General features: G+C 40.8%; 1 protein-coding gene across 1 annotated transcript in view; it reads left to right on the top strand.

Annotated features, from left to right (window-relative positions):
- Positions 1-19,186, top strand: part of pelp1 (proline, glutamate and leucine rich protein 1) — a 111,785-nt gene that overhangs the window by 28,386 nt on the left and 64,213 nt on the right. Inside the window, exons 6-11 of the mRNA XM_056300047.1 lie at positions 304-363; positions 9,410-9,566; positions 9,794-9,926; positions 10,545-10,632; positions 16,188-16,276; positions 16,379-16,492. Of these exons, the coding sequence (XP_056156022.1) occupies positions 304-363; positions 9,410-9,566; positions 9,794-9,926; positions 10,545-10,632; positions 16,188-16,276; positions 16,379-16,492 (641 nt within the window). The remainder of the gene's footprint in view (positions 1-303; positions 364-9,409; positions 9,567-9,793; positions 9,927-10,544; positions 10,633-16,187; positions 16,277-16,378; positions 16,493-19,186) is intronic.

Raw genomic sequence — 19,186 nt, 5'->3', positions numbered from 1 at the left:
CCATCCATTATCTGTACCGCTTATCCTGCTCTCAGGGTCGCGGGGATGCTGGAGCCTGTCCCAGCAGTCAGCTTTATCACCGTTTAGAGTGAGGATGTTGGCTTGCAACCATGATGCAATGTCAGTGAGGCAGTTGGTCAGACTGGCGTAAGTTGTACTGGTGATGGAAATCTATCTTAAACACATTGCCTATCATACAGTACTTGCTGAAAAGGACACTTGGTACTTGAAAAGTTTGGATTTACAAAAGACACTAAATAAACTCATGATGTTAAGAATTTTCTTTGTTGTCTTTTATCACAGGACAAGTTGGGTGCTTATTTCCTCTCCAAAATGGACAGTACCAACCAGCGCACACAAGAGGTTTGTACTTCATAAGCTGGAAAAAATGTCCAGTGTTAACAATCCACATGCCTCAAATTGTCCCAGCACCATGCCAGTATTCTGGTGTATATGGGTTTTAGATTCAGAATCTTTGATAAAGTTTTGATTAAGCAACATGCCCTTGACATTTTTTTCTTTGTTTTACAATGTTGTTTTTTTTTTCAAAGTGCAAAATATTGGGAGAAGATTATGGAAATAAACCCTGAATGTGATTTATCACGGCTGTTTGTTAGCAGTCATGACCCTGGCACTCTTTAACGCCTCTTCTAAGCATGTCTTGACTCTCTCCACCTCTGACATGGCCATGATCATCGTGACTCAGAAGATGCCGGAGATTACAGAGAGAGTATCAGAAAGAAAGGTTTTTGGTTTTTTTGTTTTTTGCACATGTGCATTTATTTACATTGTCCAAAGAAAATTGTGCAAACTTTTCTCCTCCCAAGTCACATTGCCTGAGGAAATCAGAGCGGCTCTGGAGGCACCACCAAAAGGAGTCATGCACTTCCAGCAATAACAAAAGTTCTGGCAGCACTGTCACAAATCCTTGATGTGAAGAGTACAGAATCACATGCGGTTTCCAAATCACCATGATACCCAATGCAGTCAAACAGGAATCTTAGAATGTGGCAGAGAGCCAGAGTGTAATAGCAGGAGCTGAAGGGACACGTGCAGATCATGTTACACAGTGGCGGTCACATTTAGATTTACAAGACTGTGTTAACTGTCCTGCCCAGTTTTAGTAGATAACACACTAAATTGGCTGCTCTTATCAGTGCAAATTGTTGGCAAATGTGTGCTAATCCTGCATTTCTCTTAGCAGATCTGGCCCTTGGTGTCATAAAATTGAAGAACCTGGTGCATATGTTTGCATAGGGCGTTCAAAGAAATGGTATTATGACTCAACTGGAGTGTCATAATCAAGTTTAATTCTTTTAGTTTTTGATGTTGCACTAGCTGAATTTTCAGTTTAACATCTCTATTTGCATTAAATTTCATAGTGAAGAAGAAAGAAAGCTCAGTGTTATTTATTTTTTTATTTTACAGTTATTAAAGTTCAGTGTTTGCCAATGTACTTTTAAGATTCAAGACTGAGAAATTTGTCTTGGACATGAAGGCTGCCACATAAAAATACATATGATATAGTGCAGTAACAGACAGAGTGCATCGCAAAGACAAGTACAGACATACACCCTCCTCATATCCCGAGTTTAGGAGAGTCACTGATAGAGGAATGAAAGAGTTTTTATACCTGTTCAGGTGTAGTTTCAGGTGTATATTTTCTGATATATATATAGATAGATAGATATAGATAGATGGATATATATACACTACCGTTCAAAAGTTTGGGATCACCCAAACAATTTTGTGTTTTCCATGAAAAGTCACTCTTATTCACCACCATATGTTGTGAAATGAATAGAAAATAGAGTCAAGACATTGACAAGGTTAGAAATAATGATTTGTATTTGAAATAAGATTTTTTTTACATCAAACTTTGCTTTCGTCAAAGAATCCTCCATTTGCAGCAATTACAGCATTGCAGACCTTTGGCATTCTAGCTGTTAATTTGTTGAGGTAATCTGGAGAAATTGCACCCCACGCTTCCAGAAGCAGCTCCCACAAGTTGGATTGGTTGGATGGGCACTTCTTTGAGCAGATTGAGTTTCTGGAGCATCACATTTGTGGGGTCAATTAAACGCTCAAAATGGCCAGAAAAAGAGAACTTTCATCTGAAACTCGACAGTCTATTCTTGTTCTTAGAAATGAAGGCTATTCCATGCGAGAAATTGCTAAGAAATTGAAGATTTCCTACACCGGTGTGTACTACTCCCTTCAGAGGACAGCACAAACAGGCTCTAACCAGAGTAGAAAAAGAAGTGGGAGGCCGCGTTGCACAACTGAGCAAGAAGATAAGTACATTAGAGTCTCTAGTTTGAGAAACAGACGCCTCACAGGTCCCCAACTGGCATCTTCATTAAATAGTACCTGTTAGAGCCTGTTTGTGCTGTCCTGTGAAGGGAGTAGTACACACCGGTGTAGGAAATCTTCAATTTCTTAGCAATTTCTCGCATGGAATAGCCTTCATTTCTAAGAACAAGAATAGACTGTCGAGTTTCAGATGAAAGTTCTCTTTTTCTGGCCATTTTGAGCGTTTAATTGACCCCACAAATGTGATGCTCCAGAAACTCAATCTCCTCAAAGAAGTGCCCATCCAACCAATCCAACTTGTGGGAGCTGCTTCTGGAAGCGTGGGGTGCAATTTCTCCAGATTACCTCAACAAATTAACAGCTAGAATGCCAAAGGTCTGCAATGCTGTAATTGCTGCAAATGGAGGATTCTTTGACGAAAGCAAAGTTTGATGTAAAAAAAATCTTATTTCAAATACAAATCATTATTTCTAACCTTGTCAATGTCTTGACTCTATTTTCTATTCATTTCACAACATATGGTGGTGAATAAGTGTGACTTTTCATGGAAAACACGAAATTGTTTGGGTGATCCCAAACTTTTGAACGGTAGTGTATATAGATATAGATATATAGATGTTTTTTTAGGTATATATTATTTCAGGTATATATTTCATGTACATTTCAGGTGTAGTTCAGGTATATATTTTGGGTATACTTCAGGTATATATTTAGGGTATACTTCAGGTATATATTTCAGCTATAGTTCAGGTATTTATTTCAGGTATAGTTCAGGTATTTATTTCAAGTATAGTTTAGGTATATATTTCAGGTATATATTTAGGGCATAGTTCAGGTATATATTTCAGGTATTGTTCAGGTATTTATTTCAAGTATAGTTTAGGCATATATTTCAGGGATACTATATTTCGGGCATAGTTCAGGTATATAGTTCAGGTATATATTTAGGGTATACTTCAGGTATAGTTCAGGTATATATTTCAGGTATAGTTCAGGTATTTATTTCAATTATGGCTTAGGTATAGTTCAGGTATTTATTTCGTTACTTGCTCTTAGCACTTATTGTATTCACTCATTTAAAAAGATCTCTTTCTTGTGCTTGTACTTTAGCACTGGTTTTGCTCTTAGATGCTTGTTTAGAGAGAAGATGCACTTACGACATCTGATGACTAGTAGTTCTCCTGATTTCCTATGTTAAATGCACTTATTGAAGTCGCTTTGGATAAAAGCGTCGGCTAAATGACTGTAATGTAATGCAAGTTCAGTTTAGGTATTTATTTCAGGTATAGTTCAGGTATTTATTTCAAGTATAGTTTAGGTATATATTTCAGGTATAGTTCAGGTATATATTTAATTGGAACCCAGCATCACCTGCCTGATAGGAGCAGTTCATGTTCTGAATACAGGACATGATAGGGGTCATCGATAGTATTCCTAGCCTGTTTAACTATTGTCTTCTCAAACAGCATTTGGGGGGAGGGATGCTCCCTCACCCCCATCACTTTCACTGCAGTGTGGACCAGTGTGTTTATCTGTGATTTTAACTGTGTTACAAAACCAAGCTGACGTTCTTTGTGCAGTATACTCTCTATCACAGCATGGTCAAATAACATTACCCTGTCTCACCCAAAACACTCCGAGTCTACACAAAAAGTAAGAGTCCCTATTGGATCCAAGTACATAGATTCAAGGGGGAGATAGAGAAAGAGACAGAGACAGGGATTCCTCACTGCTGTATTGTTATTATTTATTCTCATTCATTCATTTATTCTTTATTTATTATTCTATTATTATGACACTCCGGATTTTTCATACTCATAAAGATTTACTTTAGAAAAACAATGGGAAATACACCTATCATGCACCTTATCAAGTACAATATCTTGAGAGCACTCCTTCACCAGTCCTTTGTTTCTTCCCTGGTGTTCTTCTCTGAGCTGGCCATATGTACGCAGGTGCTCATGTCCATCCTCTTCCCAGTGCTGGATGCCTTATATATGAGGAAGGATAGAAGTCCATCTGCATCTCAATTTCTATGACATGTTTTTAGAAGAGCTTGGCTAGTACATTTCACAGTAAATGCTGCTACTAGTGCACTGTCAGAGCACTTGTCACTACTGGGGTTGCTGGAACAGACACGTTGACAACAGTGTTGTTGAGGCACAAACGCACAGCGGTACCACAGGTTAAAACACTAGTTAAAACTACAAGATGTCTGCAGAGACTCGTTGTGCCTCCAAAGTTTTAGCTCCTTCTTCCTGGTGCTCCTCCCTGGTGTACTAACTCAGGAAGTAGAGCATGTCATCTGGTAACTGGAGGGTTGCTGCTTCGCTCCTCCACTTGTCCTTGGAAAAGTGTTGGTGTCTCTGAGTAAGACGCCTAACCCCTCACTGTTCCCAACCAGCTGGTTATTACCTTGAATGGTTGACACCAACATCTGGTGTGTGTGTGTGTGTGTGAGAGAGAGAGAGGGGGGGGGCATGAATTGATTATAAAACACTTAGAGTGGCTGTTGCAGCTAAAAAGTTCTGTATAAAATGTGTTTAGCATGTGTCGGCATGAGCACGATAATTCCTGGCTGAACCATTACTCAATCTGTGTTTAATGGGTATGTGCCACACCACAGTCTGCCACATACCCATTAAAACAATAAAAAATTAAAGAAATGAGAATAATTTTAAGAAAAGAAAATGCAAGCATCAGTGTTTCATCACCACCACAAACTAAAATAACAACAGAATAACAACACATACTAGTGCAGCACTAATTGACAATATATTTACCAGTGTTATTGATTGGAAAGTAGTAAGTGGACTGCTTATAATTAACACCTGTGACCATATACTGGTCTGCAGTCATTCAGGGCTGTTAGGACCAAGAAGGATGTTAAAGCTTGCAGCCTAATCGGACACAAAACACAAAGTGCGGTTAACTCTTAAAGAAGACTTAATAAAACAAGATTGGAATAAGGTCTATGTGGAAGATGTTAATGAAGCCTATGAGACATTTCTGTCCATAACAACTGTTTTTTGCACACAAAAAAAAGAATCCCCTAGTAAAAAAAAGTAGTGAAGCAGAAATTTGCTGAACAGCCATGGCTAAATAAGGGAATGCAAATGCCTGCGAAATGCATGCAAGATGGAATTTTTTTTAATATAAAAGATGTTTAAAGAAAAGAAAAGAAGTAGAGCACACATGTAAGACACAAGGCATATTTCTGTAGGGTGGGGGTTGGTAGAAGATATGGGCCTTTTTATGTTAATGGTTAATGGCCAGGCCAAGCTGCTTGTATACCTTTGCAAAGGCATCCAGTATGGTCTCTAGTTCTTCTAGAAGGGACACTAAGATGTTGTCATTGGCGTATTGCAGCTCTATGATGGATGTGGTGGTGGTTTTACCTTTAGCCCTGAATCTGTTAAAATTCAGAAGATTCCCATCAGTTCTGTGCATGATTTTGACTTCCTGAGGCAGATTGGGACCCATGAGGTGGAGGATGGTGGCAGTGAAAACAGAGAACAGAGCTGAGGCAATGACACAGCTTTGTTTAACTCCTGTGTGGACCTTGAAGGACTCTATCTCATCTCCATAACTGCAAAGTACTCTAGCTGACATATTATCATGTAGTAGTCGTAGTACTCTGATATATTTGTCAGAGCAGCCTATTTTTGACAGAACTAACCAGAGCGCCTGGCGGTTTATGGAATCAAAAGCTTTGGTTAAGTCTGTGAAGGCCATGTGCAATGGTTGATTCTGTTCCTGGGCTTTTTCTTGGTGTTGTCAAGCAGTGACAATCATGTCCATGTAGCCTCTGTTAGGATGAAAACTGCTCTAGGATTCTGGCAGAATATCCTCTGACATTGGGCGGAGTCTGTTGGCCAGGGCTTTCCCTGTGGTGGAAAGCAAGGAAATGCCATGGTAGTGTCCACACTGGGCTTTGTCCCCTTTCTTAAAGATAGAGACAATTGGTGTGTCCTTAAGTTGCACAGTAATTTCCTCTTTTTCCCATATTTTAAGTAGCAAGGCATGGATATGTCTAAGGGGCATAGGCCCACCTGCCCTCAGTACTTCTGCCGGTATTCCATCAGGACCAGAAGCCTTGTTTTTTTGTTTTGTTTTTGTTTTTTCATCTTCCTGATGGCATTTTGGACTTCTCTTAGACTAGGTGGTGCTGCCATGTCCTCCTCTTTGGGTTGTTGAGGGAATTGTTCGAGGGCATCCATCTCAGAGTCCCAGTACATAAGGTCCTGATAGTGCTCTTTCCACCTCTCTTTGATTGACTCGTCGTCTGTTACCAGTTTGTGCCCATCTTTAGAGTGAAGGGGGGTTAGATAGCAGTGGCTGGGACTGTATATTGCTTTAGTAGCATATATGAACCCTCTGGTATCCCCAGCATCTGCAGGGTGCTGGATTTCAAGGGCCTTCTTCATCTGTCACATTCTTCAATTCCCTGACCCATCTTTGGACGACTGACTTTGCTCTTGCAAGGGCTGCTCATTTATTTTGGCAGTTGTCATTCTGCCAGATGGTAAAGGCTTTCCTCTTAATATTGATTAACCATTGGATATCTAGGTCATTCTCATCAAACCAATCTTGGAGGTTCTTCATCTTATGTCCAAGAGTAGTTTTACAGGTGCCAGTGATTGCAGTCCTGAGCATATCCCGGTGGCTTTCAGTATCATCTGGATACTGCTTGGGCACCGACGTACTGAGCATGGCCTGGAACTGTTGACATTGCATATTAACATAGCCAATATGCATGACGGCAAAAATTATGAAAATAAGACCCAGGTTGTAAAACAAAACAAAACAAAATCTTGTAAAGTAAAATTTACATGAACTGGGCCTAATAAAAACGTTTTTGTTTTTTTCTGTAGTAAGTCTGTCTCTAATCTTCCATTCTTTTCCAAAGTACTAGAGAGAGTTGTGTATCAACAACTTTCAACCCATATAGAAGAAAACTATCTGTATGAACCTTTTCAATCAGCTTTCCGGGCATGTCACTCCACTGAAACTGCTCTGACCAGAATGGCGAATGATCTTCTACTATCTATGGACTCTGATTCCACCTCTGAGATTCTTTTACTGGACCACACTGCAAGCCTTTGACGCCAATGATCACTGTACACTATTAGACAGAATAACATTTAATTTTGGTGTCCCTGGCTTAGTTCTCTCTTGGCTTAAGTCCTACTTATCTGAAAGAACACATTCTGTCTGCTATGATAATATTGTATCAAAATTCTCTGACGTTGGGCGTCTGGGTAGTATAGCAGTCTATTCTGTTGCCTACCAACACGGGGATCGCCGGGTCGAATCCCTGTGTTACCTCCGGCTTGGTCAGGTGTCCCTACAGACACAATTGGCTGTGTCTGTGGGTGGGAAGTCGGATGTGGATATGTATCGTGGTACCTGCACTAATGCCTACACTGGTCAGCTGGGGCGCCTGTTCGGGAGGGAGGGGGAACTTTGGGAAATAGTGTGATCCTCCCATGCGCTACGTCCCCCTGGAGAAACTCTTCACTGTCAGGTGAAAAGAAGCAGCTGGCAACTCCACATGTATCGGCAGAAGCATGTGGTAGTCTGCAGCCCTCCCCGGATTGGCAGAGGGAGTGAAGCGGCGACCGGGACGGCTCAGAAGAGTGGGGTAATTGGTAATGGGGAGAAGGGCGGGAAATCCCCCCCCAAAAAAAATATATCTCTGTCATTAAATATGGTGTACCTCAGGGCTCGGTTCTTGGCCCTCTACTTTTGTCTCTTTATATTTCACCTCTTGGCCAAATTATACGCAGTCATGGAATAAATTTCCATTGCTATGCAGATGATACGCAGCTGTATGTGCCTATGAGGGCTGATGATCATACTCAAATGACTTATTTAGAGTCCTGCTTGGCTGCTGTAAAAAAATTGGATGTCACTAAATTTCCTGCTTTTAAATTCAGATAAAACTGAGATGTTGGTCATTGGCCCTGCCAGACACAGACACCAATTTAATCAAGTAACAAGAACAATCAAAACTGTGATTTCACAAAGTGTGACGGCCAAAAATCTTGGTGTTACATTTGATCTCTGCCTTTCCTTTGATAAGCACATTAAAGATTACGTAACATAGCGAAAATTCTTTCTTTCCTGTCATGCATTTGTTTCATCCAGACTTGATTACTGTAATGTTCTGTTTTCAGGAATGCCACATGCTAGTACTAAACATCTTCAGATGGCTCAAAATGCTGCAGCTAGAATCCTAACTAATTGTCATGGCAATTTGTATATGAAACCGATGGTTGTTTTCAGTCGTTATGTTACTAAATTGTGTATAAGGGTGGGATACCTGCAGTCAGTTGAGACTGAAGAGGTCACTTAGATGAGTGATGAAACAATTCTCTCTCAATAAACATGTCCAAATGAACTGATTCAGCTTTCTGTGATCATCTTTTTGCCTTAACCTACAATTAGTTTCCTTTAAGTTGAGTGCTTCACAACATGCACTGCATGGTGGGTCGGTTTCTGTCTTAATGAATTTACCAAGTACTGTTCTGCCGATGACATTATAGAGTATAGATTATTGACTATTGCAAACTGTTATGTTGTGATATGAGTTTCTCTTGTGTGCATGTGTAGCCTGTCCTGTCAGGTCTACATGGTGATCAGGTCCTAGGCTGTTCCAGTGGCATCTGGACACTGCTTGGCAACCTGCTCATCATATTCTTCATATATTTTATAATTCCTTTATAATTCTGTTATGCTCTTTCAATGTTGTATTGTGTAAACACAACATCCATTGCATGTTGTCCATCTTGGGAGAGAGATCCTCCTCCGTTGCTCTCCCTGAGGTTTCTTCCTGTTGTTTCTCCCTGTTAAAGGGTTTTTAGGGAGTTCCTTATCTGATGTGAGGGTCTAAGGACAGGATGTTATATTGGTCTAAAGCCCACTGAGACAAATTTGTAATTTGTGATATTGGGCTATACAAATAAAATTGACTTGACTTAATTGCTGTCAATCTAATGTGTATCACTAATCAATGTTCTCTATTTTATTATGTGTGCTACGTTCCTGTTTTGTTGATTTTTTTTTCTCCTCATATTCTCTCTCTCCACACTAGGTGGCATGTGAGTGTTATGGTCAGCTGCCCTGTCTAGGGGGGATGCTGGAGAGAGGTGGTGGTGGTGGAAGAGCAGAGAGCTGGGCCAGTCAGATTCACTGCCTGCTGGCCTCGGCCAATGCCATGCTGGCTCAGATTTACCAAGGTTCAGAACCAGGTACACTCACTTATTTGTGACGTCAACCTTTGTCACCTGGGAGATTCTCTTTGTGTGTGTGTGTGTGTGTGTGTGTGTGTGAATATTTCTTAATTTCTGTTACTCGCGACACTGTTTTTTAAAATTCCAGCATACACTTTGTTATCGATCATCTTTAGAACATGGCATATGTTTTATACTAATTTATCCTTTTCTTAAACGCTGCATTAAATTCTGATGTACCCTAGAGGGAATAATGCGGTATGATGGACCAGGTGTTGAGCTGCCCTTCCCTCCCTTGGATGACTCGGATCCCCTCCTCCTACTGCAGCTCCAGCACAGATACAGAGCTGTCTGCTTGGCTCTCAAACACACATTAAGGTAGAGGAACACACACATTTTTAGTCTCATGGGAATGGATGAGACCTTTTGTAAATGTCATGGGCACCTAAGGAGAGGCCACGCTGACATATTGTAATGTACGTTGAGTTTTTGTGTAGAGTTCTGCTACCAGATATTATCAGTCTGGGTCTGATGTGCTGCTAGTCCATTGAGAGAGAACAAAGTATTGTAGATGAGCAAGGATAATAGATCATTGACTCTATGAATGGTTATACATGTTCCTTGGTCATTGAGTATTTGTGCAGAATTCTGCTGACAGGTTGTTAAACATCTGGGTCTGATGTTATCCATTCTTGGTCTGTTGAGAGAAGGCAGGTTATTGTATTTGAGCTAAGTTAATAGAATACATGGAAATGTACACATTTTTCTGCATCCATAAGGGAAAAAATATGCTCTTTAGCTCTTCAGTGTATGAACAAACATGCAAGTATTGATGTCTCAAAATGAGCAGCAATATAGCTTTTGTAAATCCAACATCTTTAGGTACACTCAAACATGCACCCACCAGGTAGAACATTTGCCTGCATCAGACCAGTTACTGTTTTGGTTCCTTCCATGTTTTCTTTGTCATTCAGCCATTTTATTTCTCTCTCCCAGTGTGGACCCTTCTTCAGCGGTATGCCTGCCTGTCAAACAAGTGCTCAACCTTGTGTGCCGGGCACTTGCTGTCAGCTCTAAGGGCATTGTGAGTAAATACACAACATGGAATATATAAGAAAAGGAATGTTTTGTGATGACATGCTGAGTATTGGTACAGCTTCTTCATATGTGTTAAGTTGAAGTAGAGGCTGCTGCAGCTGACCCTTGTTGAACTCTCAGTTAAGCTACAAGTCCTATTGTCCCAGTTACAAGTCCTGTTGTCCCAGTTACAAGCCCAAGTTACAAGTCCTATTGTCCCAGTTACAAGCCCAAGTTACAAGCTGTATTGTCCCAGTTACAAGCCGTATTGTCCCAGTTACAAGCCGTATTGTCCCAGTTACAAGCCCAAGTTACAAGCCGTATTGTCCCAGTTACAAGCCCACAGCCCATGTTCCAATAAAACAGACCAAGTCAGTTAATGGGTTGTATCAAGTTAGTTCTGTTCTGCTGCATGGATGTCAGTAGATCTCAGGAATAAAGAATAATCTGCACTTGTAATCACTTACTTACACATGTGTAGCTCTGCCAGCTCTTCTGTAAAAACTGAAATATAACTGAAATGTGAACCTAAAAAAATATGGTAAGATTTTCAAGTAGATGGTCGGGTCCGCGGTGGTGTAGCGGTCTAAGCATCGGCTTTGTGTTGATGCAGTTGCCCACTGGGGACCGGAGTAACTACTCTGAATAAAAAGTAAAACAAAAACCCTTAAGTGAAATCTAAAATACAGTGCATCTGGAAAGTATTCACACCCGATTCACTTTCCCCACATTTTGTTATGTTACAGCCTTATTCCAAAATGGATTACATTCATTTTTTTCTCATCAATCTACACACAATACCCCATAATGACAAAGTGAAAAAGGTTTTGTAGAAATTTTTGCAAATTTATTAAAAAATAAAAACTGAAATATTGCATGTACATAAGTATTCACACCCTTTACTCAGTACTTGGTTGAGGCACCCTTGGCAGCGATTACAGCCTCAAGTCTTCTTGGGTATGAAGCTACAAGCTTGGCACACCTATATTTGGGGTATTTCTCCCATTCTTCTCTGCAGATCCTCTCGAGTTCTGTAAGGTTAGATGGGGAGCGTCGCTGCACAGCTCTTTTCAGGTCTTTCCAGAGATGTTCAATGGGGTTCAAGTCTGGGCTCTGGCTGGGCTACTCAAAGACATTCACAGACTTGTCCTGCAGCCACTCCTTCGTTGTCTTGGCTGTGTGCTTAGGGTCGTTGTCATGTTGAAAGGTAAACCTTCGCCCCAGTCTGAGGTCCTGAGCGCTCTGGAGCAGGTTTTCATCAAGGATCTCTATGTACTTTGCTCCATTCATCTTTCCCTCGATCCTGACTAGTCTCCCAGTTCCTGCCGCTGAAAAACATCCTCACAGCATGATGCTGTCACCACCATGCTTCACTGTAGGGATGGTATTAGCAAGGTGATGAGAGGTGCCTGGTTTCCTCCAGATGTGACATTTGGCATTCAGGCCAAAGAGTTCAATCTTGGTTTCATCAGACCAGAGAATCTTGTTTCTCATGGTCTAAGATTCCTTTAGGTGCTTTCTGGCAAACTCCAAGCGGACTGTCATGTGCCTTTTACTGAGCAGAGGCTTCCGTCTGGCCACTCCACCATAAATGCCTGATTGGTGGAGTGCTGCAGAGATGGTTGTCCTTCTGGAAGGTTCTCCCATCTCCACAGAGGAACCCTGGAGCTCTGTCAGAGTGACCATCAGGTTCTTGGTCACCTCCCTGACCAAGGCCCTTCTCCCCCGATTGCTCAGTTTGGCTGGGCGGCCAGCTCTAGGAAGAGTCCTGGTGGATCCAAACTTCTTCCATTTACGAATGATGGAGACCACTGTGCTCTTCGGGACCTTCAAAGCTGTAGAAATTTTTTTGTACCCTTTCCCAGATCTGTGCCTCGATACAATCCTGTCTCCGAGGTCCCACTGTTGACATGCACTGTCAACAGTGGGACCTTATATAGACAGGTGTGTGCCTTTCCAAATCATGTCCAATCAATTGAATTTACTAGAGGTGGACTCCAATCAAGATGTAGAAACATCTCAAGGATGATCAGTGGAAACAGGATTAACCTGAGCTCAAAATGTGGGTAAAGTGAAAGGGTGTGAATACTTTCCGGTTGCACTGTAGGTGCAAAATATTAAAGCAAGAACATCTATTTGTGATTCCACATTTGTGCTGATTTTAACCAAAGCTTAAGACACTTTTTAAACACCACAAAGCTGGCTGACTCTGACATTAGGGGGAAGGGAACTCCACTTTCCCATCACTTTTACTGAAAATGCTGATTGACCAAACGTAGTCTTCCTAACTGTGGTACCCAGTCTCACCTTGAAGATGCTCTGGTCCTGACCCTTACAGTTCTGTCACTGTCGGGAGAGGCCAGGCATGCTCTCAGAGGGGGTGGCGAGTCCATGAATAATCTTGAACATCAGGCATACATCTGAACAAAACAAAAAAATATAAAAATTAAGAAAGTTGTATTTTTTCAGGATATGGCAGTGTTGAAATTCCCTTGGGTTTTTTTTTATCCAATATTTTTAAAATCTGTTTATATAAAGAATATACTGGTTTGAGAGTGGTCACACCTGCATGGGACCAAGTGGTTGTACAATATGACAAATGAGGGAAAATCATGGCATGTAGAAAAAGATTTGCGGCAGATGAAGACATTTGATGCCTGATGCTCTTAAAATGATTCAAATTGAACTTAACGTGAACATATATGTGTGTATGTGGGTGGGGGTGGGGGGTCTGGTTTCATCCATTTAATTGTAATACACTTCAGAGCTGCTGTAAGTAGTATTCCTAGGATATTGCTTAGACCTCTCTAAACCATCAGATATTACGCCCAGAAGCGCCACCATAGGATCTTGTGGGATATTGTGCTGTAACACTTCTTTACGACCATCAAATACCTCTTTCCAAAAGATATGTAACTTAGAGCATAACCAAAATATGTGAGTATAATTTCCAGTTTATGTTCCAACATGAACTGGTGTGTGTTGGACCCATCTTTGACACTATCTCTGGCATTCGAAAATATCTAGTGATTACTGTCCATTTAAATTCCCTCCATGTGTTTGAATTTGTCACTAGGTTTGCTTCTGTGCATATTTCCTTCCAGGTATCCTGTGTTATACCCATGTTAAATTCTGATTCCCATCTCTGATTTATATTTGAAGAGCTATCTTGGTTCATAGAAAAAAAAAAGATATCATGAACAAATTATTCTCTTCTCTCCATCTCCTGTTTGCAATTCAGTGAGTTAATTTTCTATTGGGGTAGATTTTATGAGTTTTTCCCATTCTTTGTGTGTAGTAAGGAAATGTCTTAGTTGCAAATATCTGAAAAAGTCTGCTCTAGGGAGACTGAATTTTTTAACTGTTCAAATGTCTTAAGATTGTCCTTGTTCAATATTTGATGCAATTTAATTAAGCCATGTTCTGACCATTTTTTAAGCCCTGTATCTAAATTGTTAGGCATAAAAATCTTCCTATATCCAATGCTTGTTAGTGGCGAGATTGTTTTAGGTAGTCCATATGCTGATTGTATTTTTATTTTTTATTTTTTGCATATTTTGAAGGTAATTGCAGTTCATTGTCCCATTTCTTTTATCGAGGAATCCAAAAATGGTAGAATGTGCAGAGGCTCTGGACACTTGCTTTTTTCAATATTAAGCCAGCGTGTATATGTACTATCCTGGTTCCACATTAGGAAGGGCTTCATTTGTGTGGCCCATAAGTAATATCCTAAGTTAGGAAGTTTAAGCCTCTGTCTTAGATAGCTGTAATGTTTTAATCCTAATTCTTGGGCGTTTTCATTGTCATATGAACTGAGAAATCAATTTATCCAGATTAGCAAAAGTAGATTGTGGGATTTAATTAGGTAACATCTGCAAAAAATAAAGCAGCCTGGGCAAAAACATTCATACGTGTGCTTTAAATACAGCCTAGTAGGGACAGAGGGAGTATAGACCATCAGTCTAAATCATTACTAATACGCCGAATTATTTTCTTATAATTGGCATCGTAAAGATTGTGTACAGAATTGGGATGTATCTACGGAGATACTTAATACCAGCTTTCGACCATTTAAACCCACTCTGGAGTTTTATACTTTGTGGTGTTCTGCCATTAATATCCATGACTTCTGTTTTTCCCACATTGATTTTGTATCCTGAATAATATCCAAATAAGTCTCTTTAGGTGTGATATCGTTATTGTTCTGTTAAATATAGTACTACATCATCTGCATAAAGGGATAATTTATCCATCCATCGATTATCCAAACTGCTTATCCTGCTCTCAGGGTCGCGGGAATACTGGAGCCTATCCCAGCAATCATTGGGAGGCAGGCAGGGAGAAACCCTGGACAGGGTGCCAGGCTCTTCCTTATTTATTTCAATTCCTTTCCCATTAACTTTGACAGCAGCCTGTGGATCCAGATAAAGTGTTCGTATCCAGTTTATAAAGTTAGGGCCAAACTCAAACCGTTTTAGTGTTTTAGACATGAGATCAAAGGCCTTTTGGGCATCTAATGATATGATTATCACTTCTTTTTCCTCATCTTTTTGATGGGACATTATGTTCAAGTAATCTTCTGATATTATATCCATAGTATCTTCCAGTAATAAAACCAGTCTGATCAGGGTGGATGATTTGGGTGATAATTTTACTGACCCATTAATAGTGATATTGGCATATAGGATTGGCATTCAGTAGGGTCTTTACCTTCTTTATGTATTATAACTATGCTTGCTTCACCCCAGGAGGGGGCCATAACTTTTAACTCAAATGCATGATAGCACGCTTTTAATAACAAGGGCGATAACATGTCTTTAAAGGTTTTGTAAAACTCATTCATAAATCCATCCGGTCCTGGACTTTTATTATTTTTCAGAATAGAGATCACCTGCTTAATATCCCTTCCTTCATTTGATTCATCTAATTCCTTAGCCATCAATTCTGTTAATTCTGTCAACTCTGTCTTCTAGAAACGTTTCAAGTTGTGTATCCTCAGTGCAAGTGTCTGAGTTATTATATAGGGATTTGTAAAACTCTGTGAGAGATTCTGCCATCTCATCTGGTTGAGTGTGGAATTTGGAGTTCTTTGATTTTATTCTCTGCACCATGTTAGATGATTGCTGGGTTTTTTTTTCCAATCTAAATGCCAATAATCTACTTGCTTTGTTACCATATTCATAATATTACTGGTTGGTGAATCTTAACCTTCCCCCGGTCTTCTCTGATAACAAGCTGTTAAGTTCTCTACGGGTTGCATTAAGAGTTCTAATAAGACTAGGTGGTAGGGTTAGTTTTTGATACATTTTCAATGAATTAGTGGAAAAGACTTATAACACACTGATCCCCCCCCCCCCCCCCGTTTCCTGTGCATTATCATGCCCCTGGGTCTTCTTGGCTCTAATGAGGTTTGGCCAAATGTTTAAATTGTGATGTGTTTGAGATCCTAATTGTAGTAATATCCTTTTGATATTAAGCTACACATTTATGTTCAGTTGTATATTTCTCTGTGGTAATAGTTTGTTTTTGTTTTTTGTTGTTTTTTTGGGGGGGGGGGTTCAGAGCATAATTGGGGATGGGAGTTTAAGACTTCTGGTGCTGCCTGGCATACACATAGACACATTTGAGATCCTGTCAGCTCTAATCGCAACGTAAGTACTACCAAAAACTGTAAAAAAAATCTTAATACTCAAACATGCTGATGCTGTTTGACGTTAACATGGTGGAATGGTATGTGTTGGTATGTGTTGCAGTGTGCATAATGGCTTGGTCCAGTATTCATCTGTACTACAGAGACTCTTTTCCCAGACCTTCTCTGCCTGGAGCCCACTACCTGAAGCTAGTCTAGGACAACAGAGATCCTTCAGGTAATACCCACACACTGACAAAAGCCAGTGATTCTAGACAACACATGAAGATTGGGTACACACCATGATCATAATTATACAACAATACTTTCATGAGAGAGAGGTGGCAAAGGTAAAGGTGTATGGTGAGTTGTATTACAGGTTAGACACTAAGGAAGGAGAAAAGGACTTGTATCAATTGGCTAGACAGAGGGGCCGAGCTGCAAAGGATGTGCAGCAAGTTAGGGCGATCAAGGATAGAGATGGAAATGTGTTGACAAGCGAGGAGAGTGTGCTAAGAAGGTGGAAGGAGTACTTTGAGGGGCTGATGAATGTAGAAAATGAGAGAGAGAGAGAAGGTTGGATGATGTAGGGATAGTGAATCAGGAAGTTCAGTGGATTAGCAAGGAGTAAGTGAAGGCAGCTATTAAGAGAATGAAGAGTGGAAAGCCAGTTGGTCCTGATGACCTACCTGTGGAGGCATGGAGATGTTTAGGAGAGATGGCAGTGGAGTTTTTAACTAGATTGTTTAACACAATCTTGGAAAGTGAGAGGATGCCTGAGGAGTGGAGAAGAAGCATGCTGGTACCGATTTTCAAGAACAAGGGCGATGTGCGGAACTGTAGCAACTACAGAGGTATAAAGTTGATCAGCCACAGCATGAAGATTTGGGAAAGAGTAATAGAAGCTTGGTTAAGAGGAGAGGTGACGATTAGCGAGCAGCAGTATGGTTTCATGCCACGAAAGAGCACCACAGATGTGATGTTTGCTTTGAGAATGTTGATGGAGAAGTATAGAGAAGGCCAGAAAGAGTTGCATTGTGTCTTTGTAGATTTAGAGAAAGCATACGACAGGGTGCCGAGAGAGGAGGTGTGGTATTGTACGAGGAAGTCGGGAGTTGCAGAGAAGTATGTAGGCGTGGTGACGGATATGTATGAGGGAAGTGTGACAGTGGTGAGGTGTGCGGTTGGAATGACAGATGGGTTCAAGGTGGAGGTGGGATTACATCAAGTATCAGCTCTGAGCCCTTTCTTGTTTGCAATGGTGATGGACAGGTTGACGGACAAGATCAGGCAGGAGTCTCCATGGACGATGATGTTCATGGATGACATTGTGATCTGTAGCGAGTAGGGGGCAGGTTGAGGAGAGCCTGGAGAGAAGAGGAATGAAAGTCAGTAGCAGCAAGACGGAATACCTATGCGTTAATGAGAGGGAGGCCAGTGGAATGGTGAGGATGCAAGGAGTAGAGGTGACAAAGGTGTATGAGTTTAAATACTTGGGGTCAACTGTCCAAAGTAACGGGGAGTGCAGGCAGAGTGGAGTGGGTGGAGAAGAATGTCAGGAGTGATTTGTGACAGAAGGGTACCAGCAAGAGTTAAAGGGAAGGTTTACAAGATGGTAGTGAGACCAGCTATGTTTTATGGTTTGGAGACAGTGGCACTGACGAAAAGACAGGAGGAGGAGCTGGAGGTGGCAGAGTTGAAAATGCTAAGATTTTCACTGGGAATGACGAAGAAGGACGGGATTAGGAACGAGTATATTAGAGGGACCACTCAAGTTGGACATTTTGGAGACAAAGCAAGAGAGGCAAGATGGAGATGGTTTGGACATGTGTGGAGGAGAGATGCTGGGTATATTGGGAGAAGGATACTGAATATTGAGCTGCCAGGGAAGAGGAGAAGAGGAAGGCCAAACAGGAGGTTTATGGGTGTGGTGAGAGAAGACATGCAGGTGGCTGGTGTGACAGAGGAAGATGCAGAAAACAGGAAGACATGGAAACAGATGATCCGCTGTGGCGACCCCTAACAGGAGCAGCCGAAAGTAGTAGTAGAATTTCCTGGCTGGGCATACTGTGGTATATTTGTTAATCTGCTTCTTTAATACATGAACTAAACTGTTAGTTTGGTCCTTAGGCCACAGGTCATGACTTATTTGTTTCCAGCTTTGTACAAATAGAAAGTGAATTAGAATTTCTGTTTGTTTTCATATTCTTTTTTTGCCATCTTGCTTTAATGAGCAGATGGGCAAATGCATGCCGTCTGCAGTGGTTTAGTATAAAGATGTATTTTACATTTGGAAAATTTTTATTTTGACTTTTCTGAATGACAAGTGACCTTGACATGTGTCTCTAGTTACAATGGTTTACCAGAGTTCTGCAGGGCTTGTCTTGACTGACAACTGAGGCTGACTTGCTTCTTTTTATACAGCTGCTTATTTGATGTTTTGTCATCACAAGAGAGCTAAGTCAGAATATGTAGTAGTCCAAGCACTTAGTGCTGGAACTCTATGTTCAGATCATTATTATTTTTACTGAAGCATGTAAGGTTCAGGGAACCCTAGTTATTCCATTCATAAATTATCGGGACTGCAGAGACCATACATCCCACAGGGATCACATTTGGCACCAGAAGATGCACATTACCTAGGATCTCCCCATATTTCATAACCATAACAGTACCACTACTATGTGGCCAGTTATAAGCCACTTACGTTTCAGCTCATAGCTTGCAAACCATTCCACCTACACACACAATTCTTTCAATCACATATTTCTGCAGTCAAAATGCAACGATTCATATGAACAAACGGGAGCAGCCAAAAGTAGGAGTAGTAGTTGGCTTCATGCATGCTCAATAATCCAGGTAAGAACATCAAAGAAGTTGAATCACCTCATCTTGATAATAATAGTAGTAGTAGTAGTGGTCGTAGGTTTTG

Source organism: Lampris incognitus, chromosome 20 (genome assembly GCF_029633865.1).
Source record: "Lampris incognitus isolate fLamInc1 chromosome 20, fLamInc1.hap2, whole genome shotgun sequence".
In the NCBI taxonomy this organism is placed as follows: domain Eukaryota; kingdom Metazoa; phylum Chordata; class Actinopteri; order Lampriformes; family Lampridae; genus Lampris; species Lampris incognitus.
This window is presented reverse-complemented; position numbering and strand designations above follow the sequence as displayed.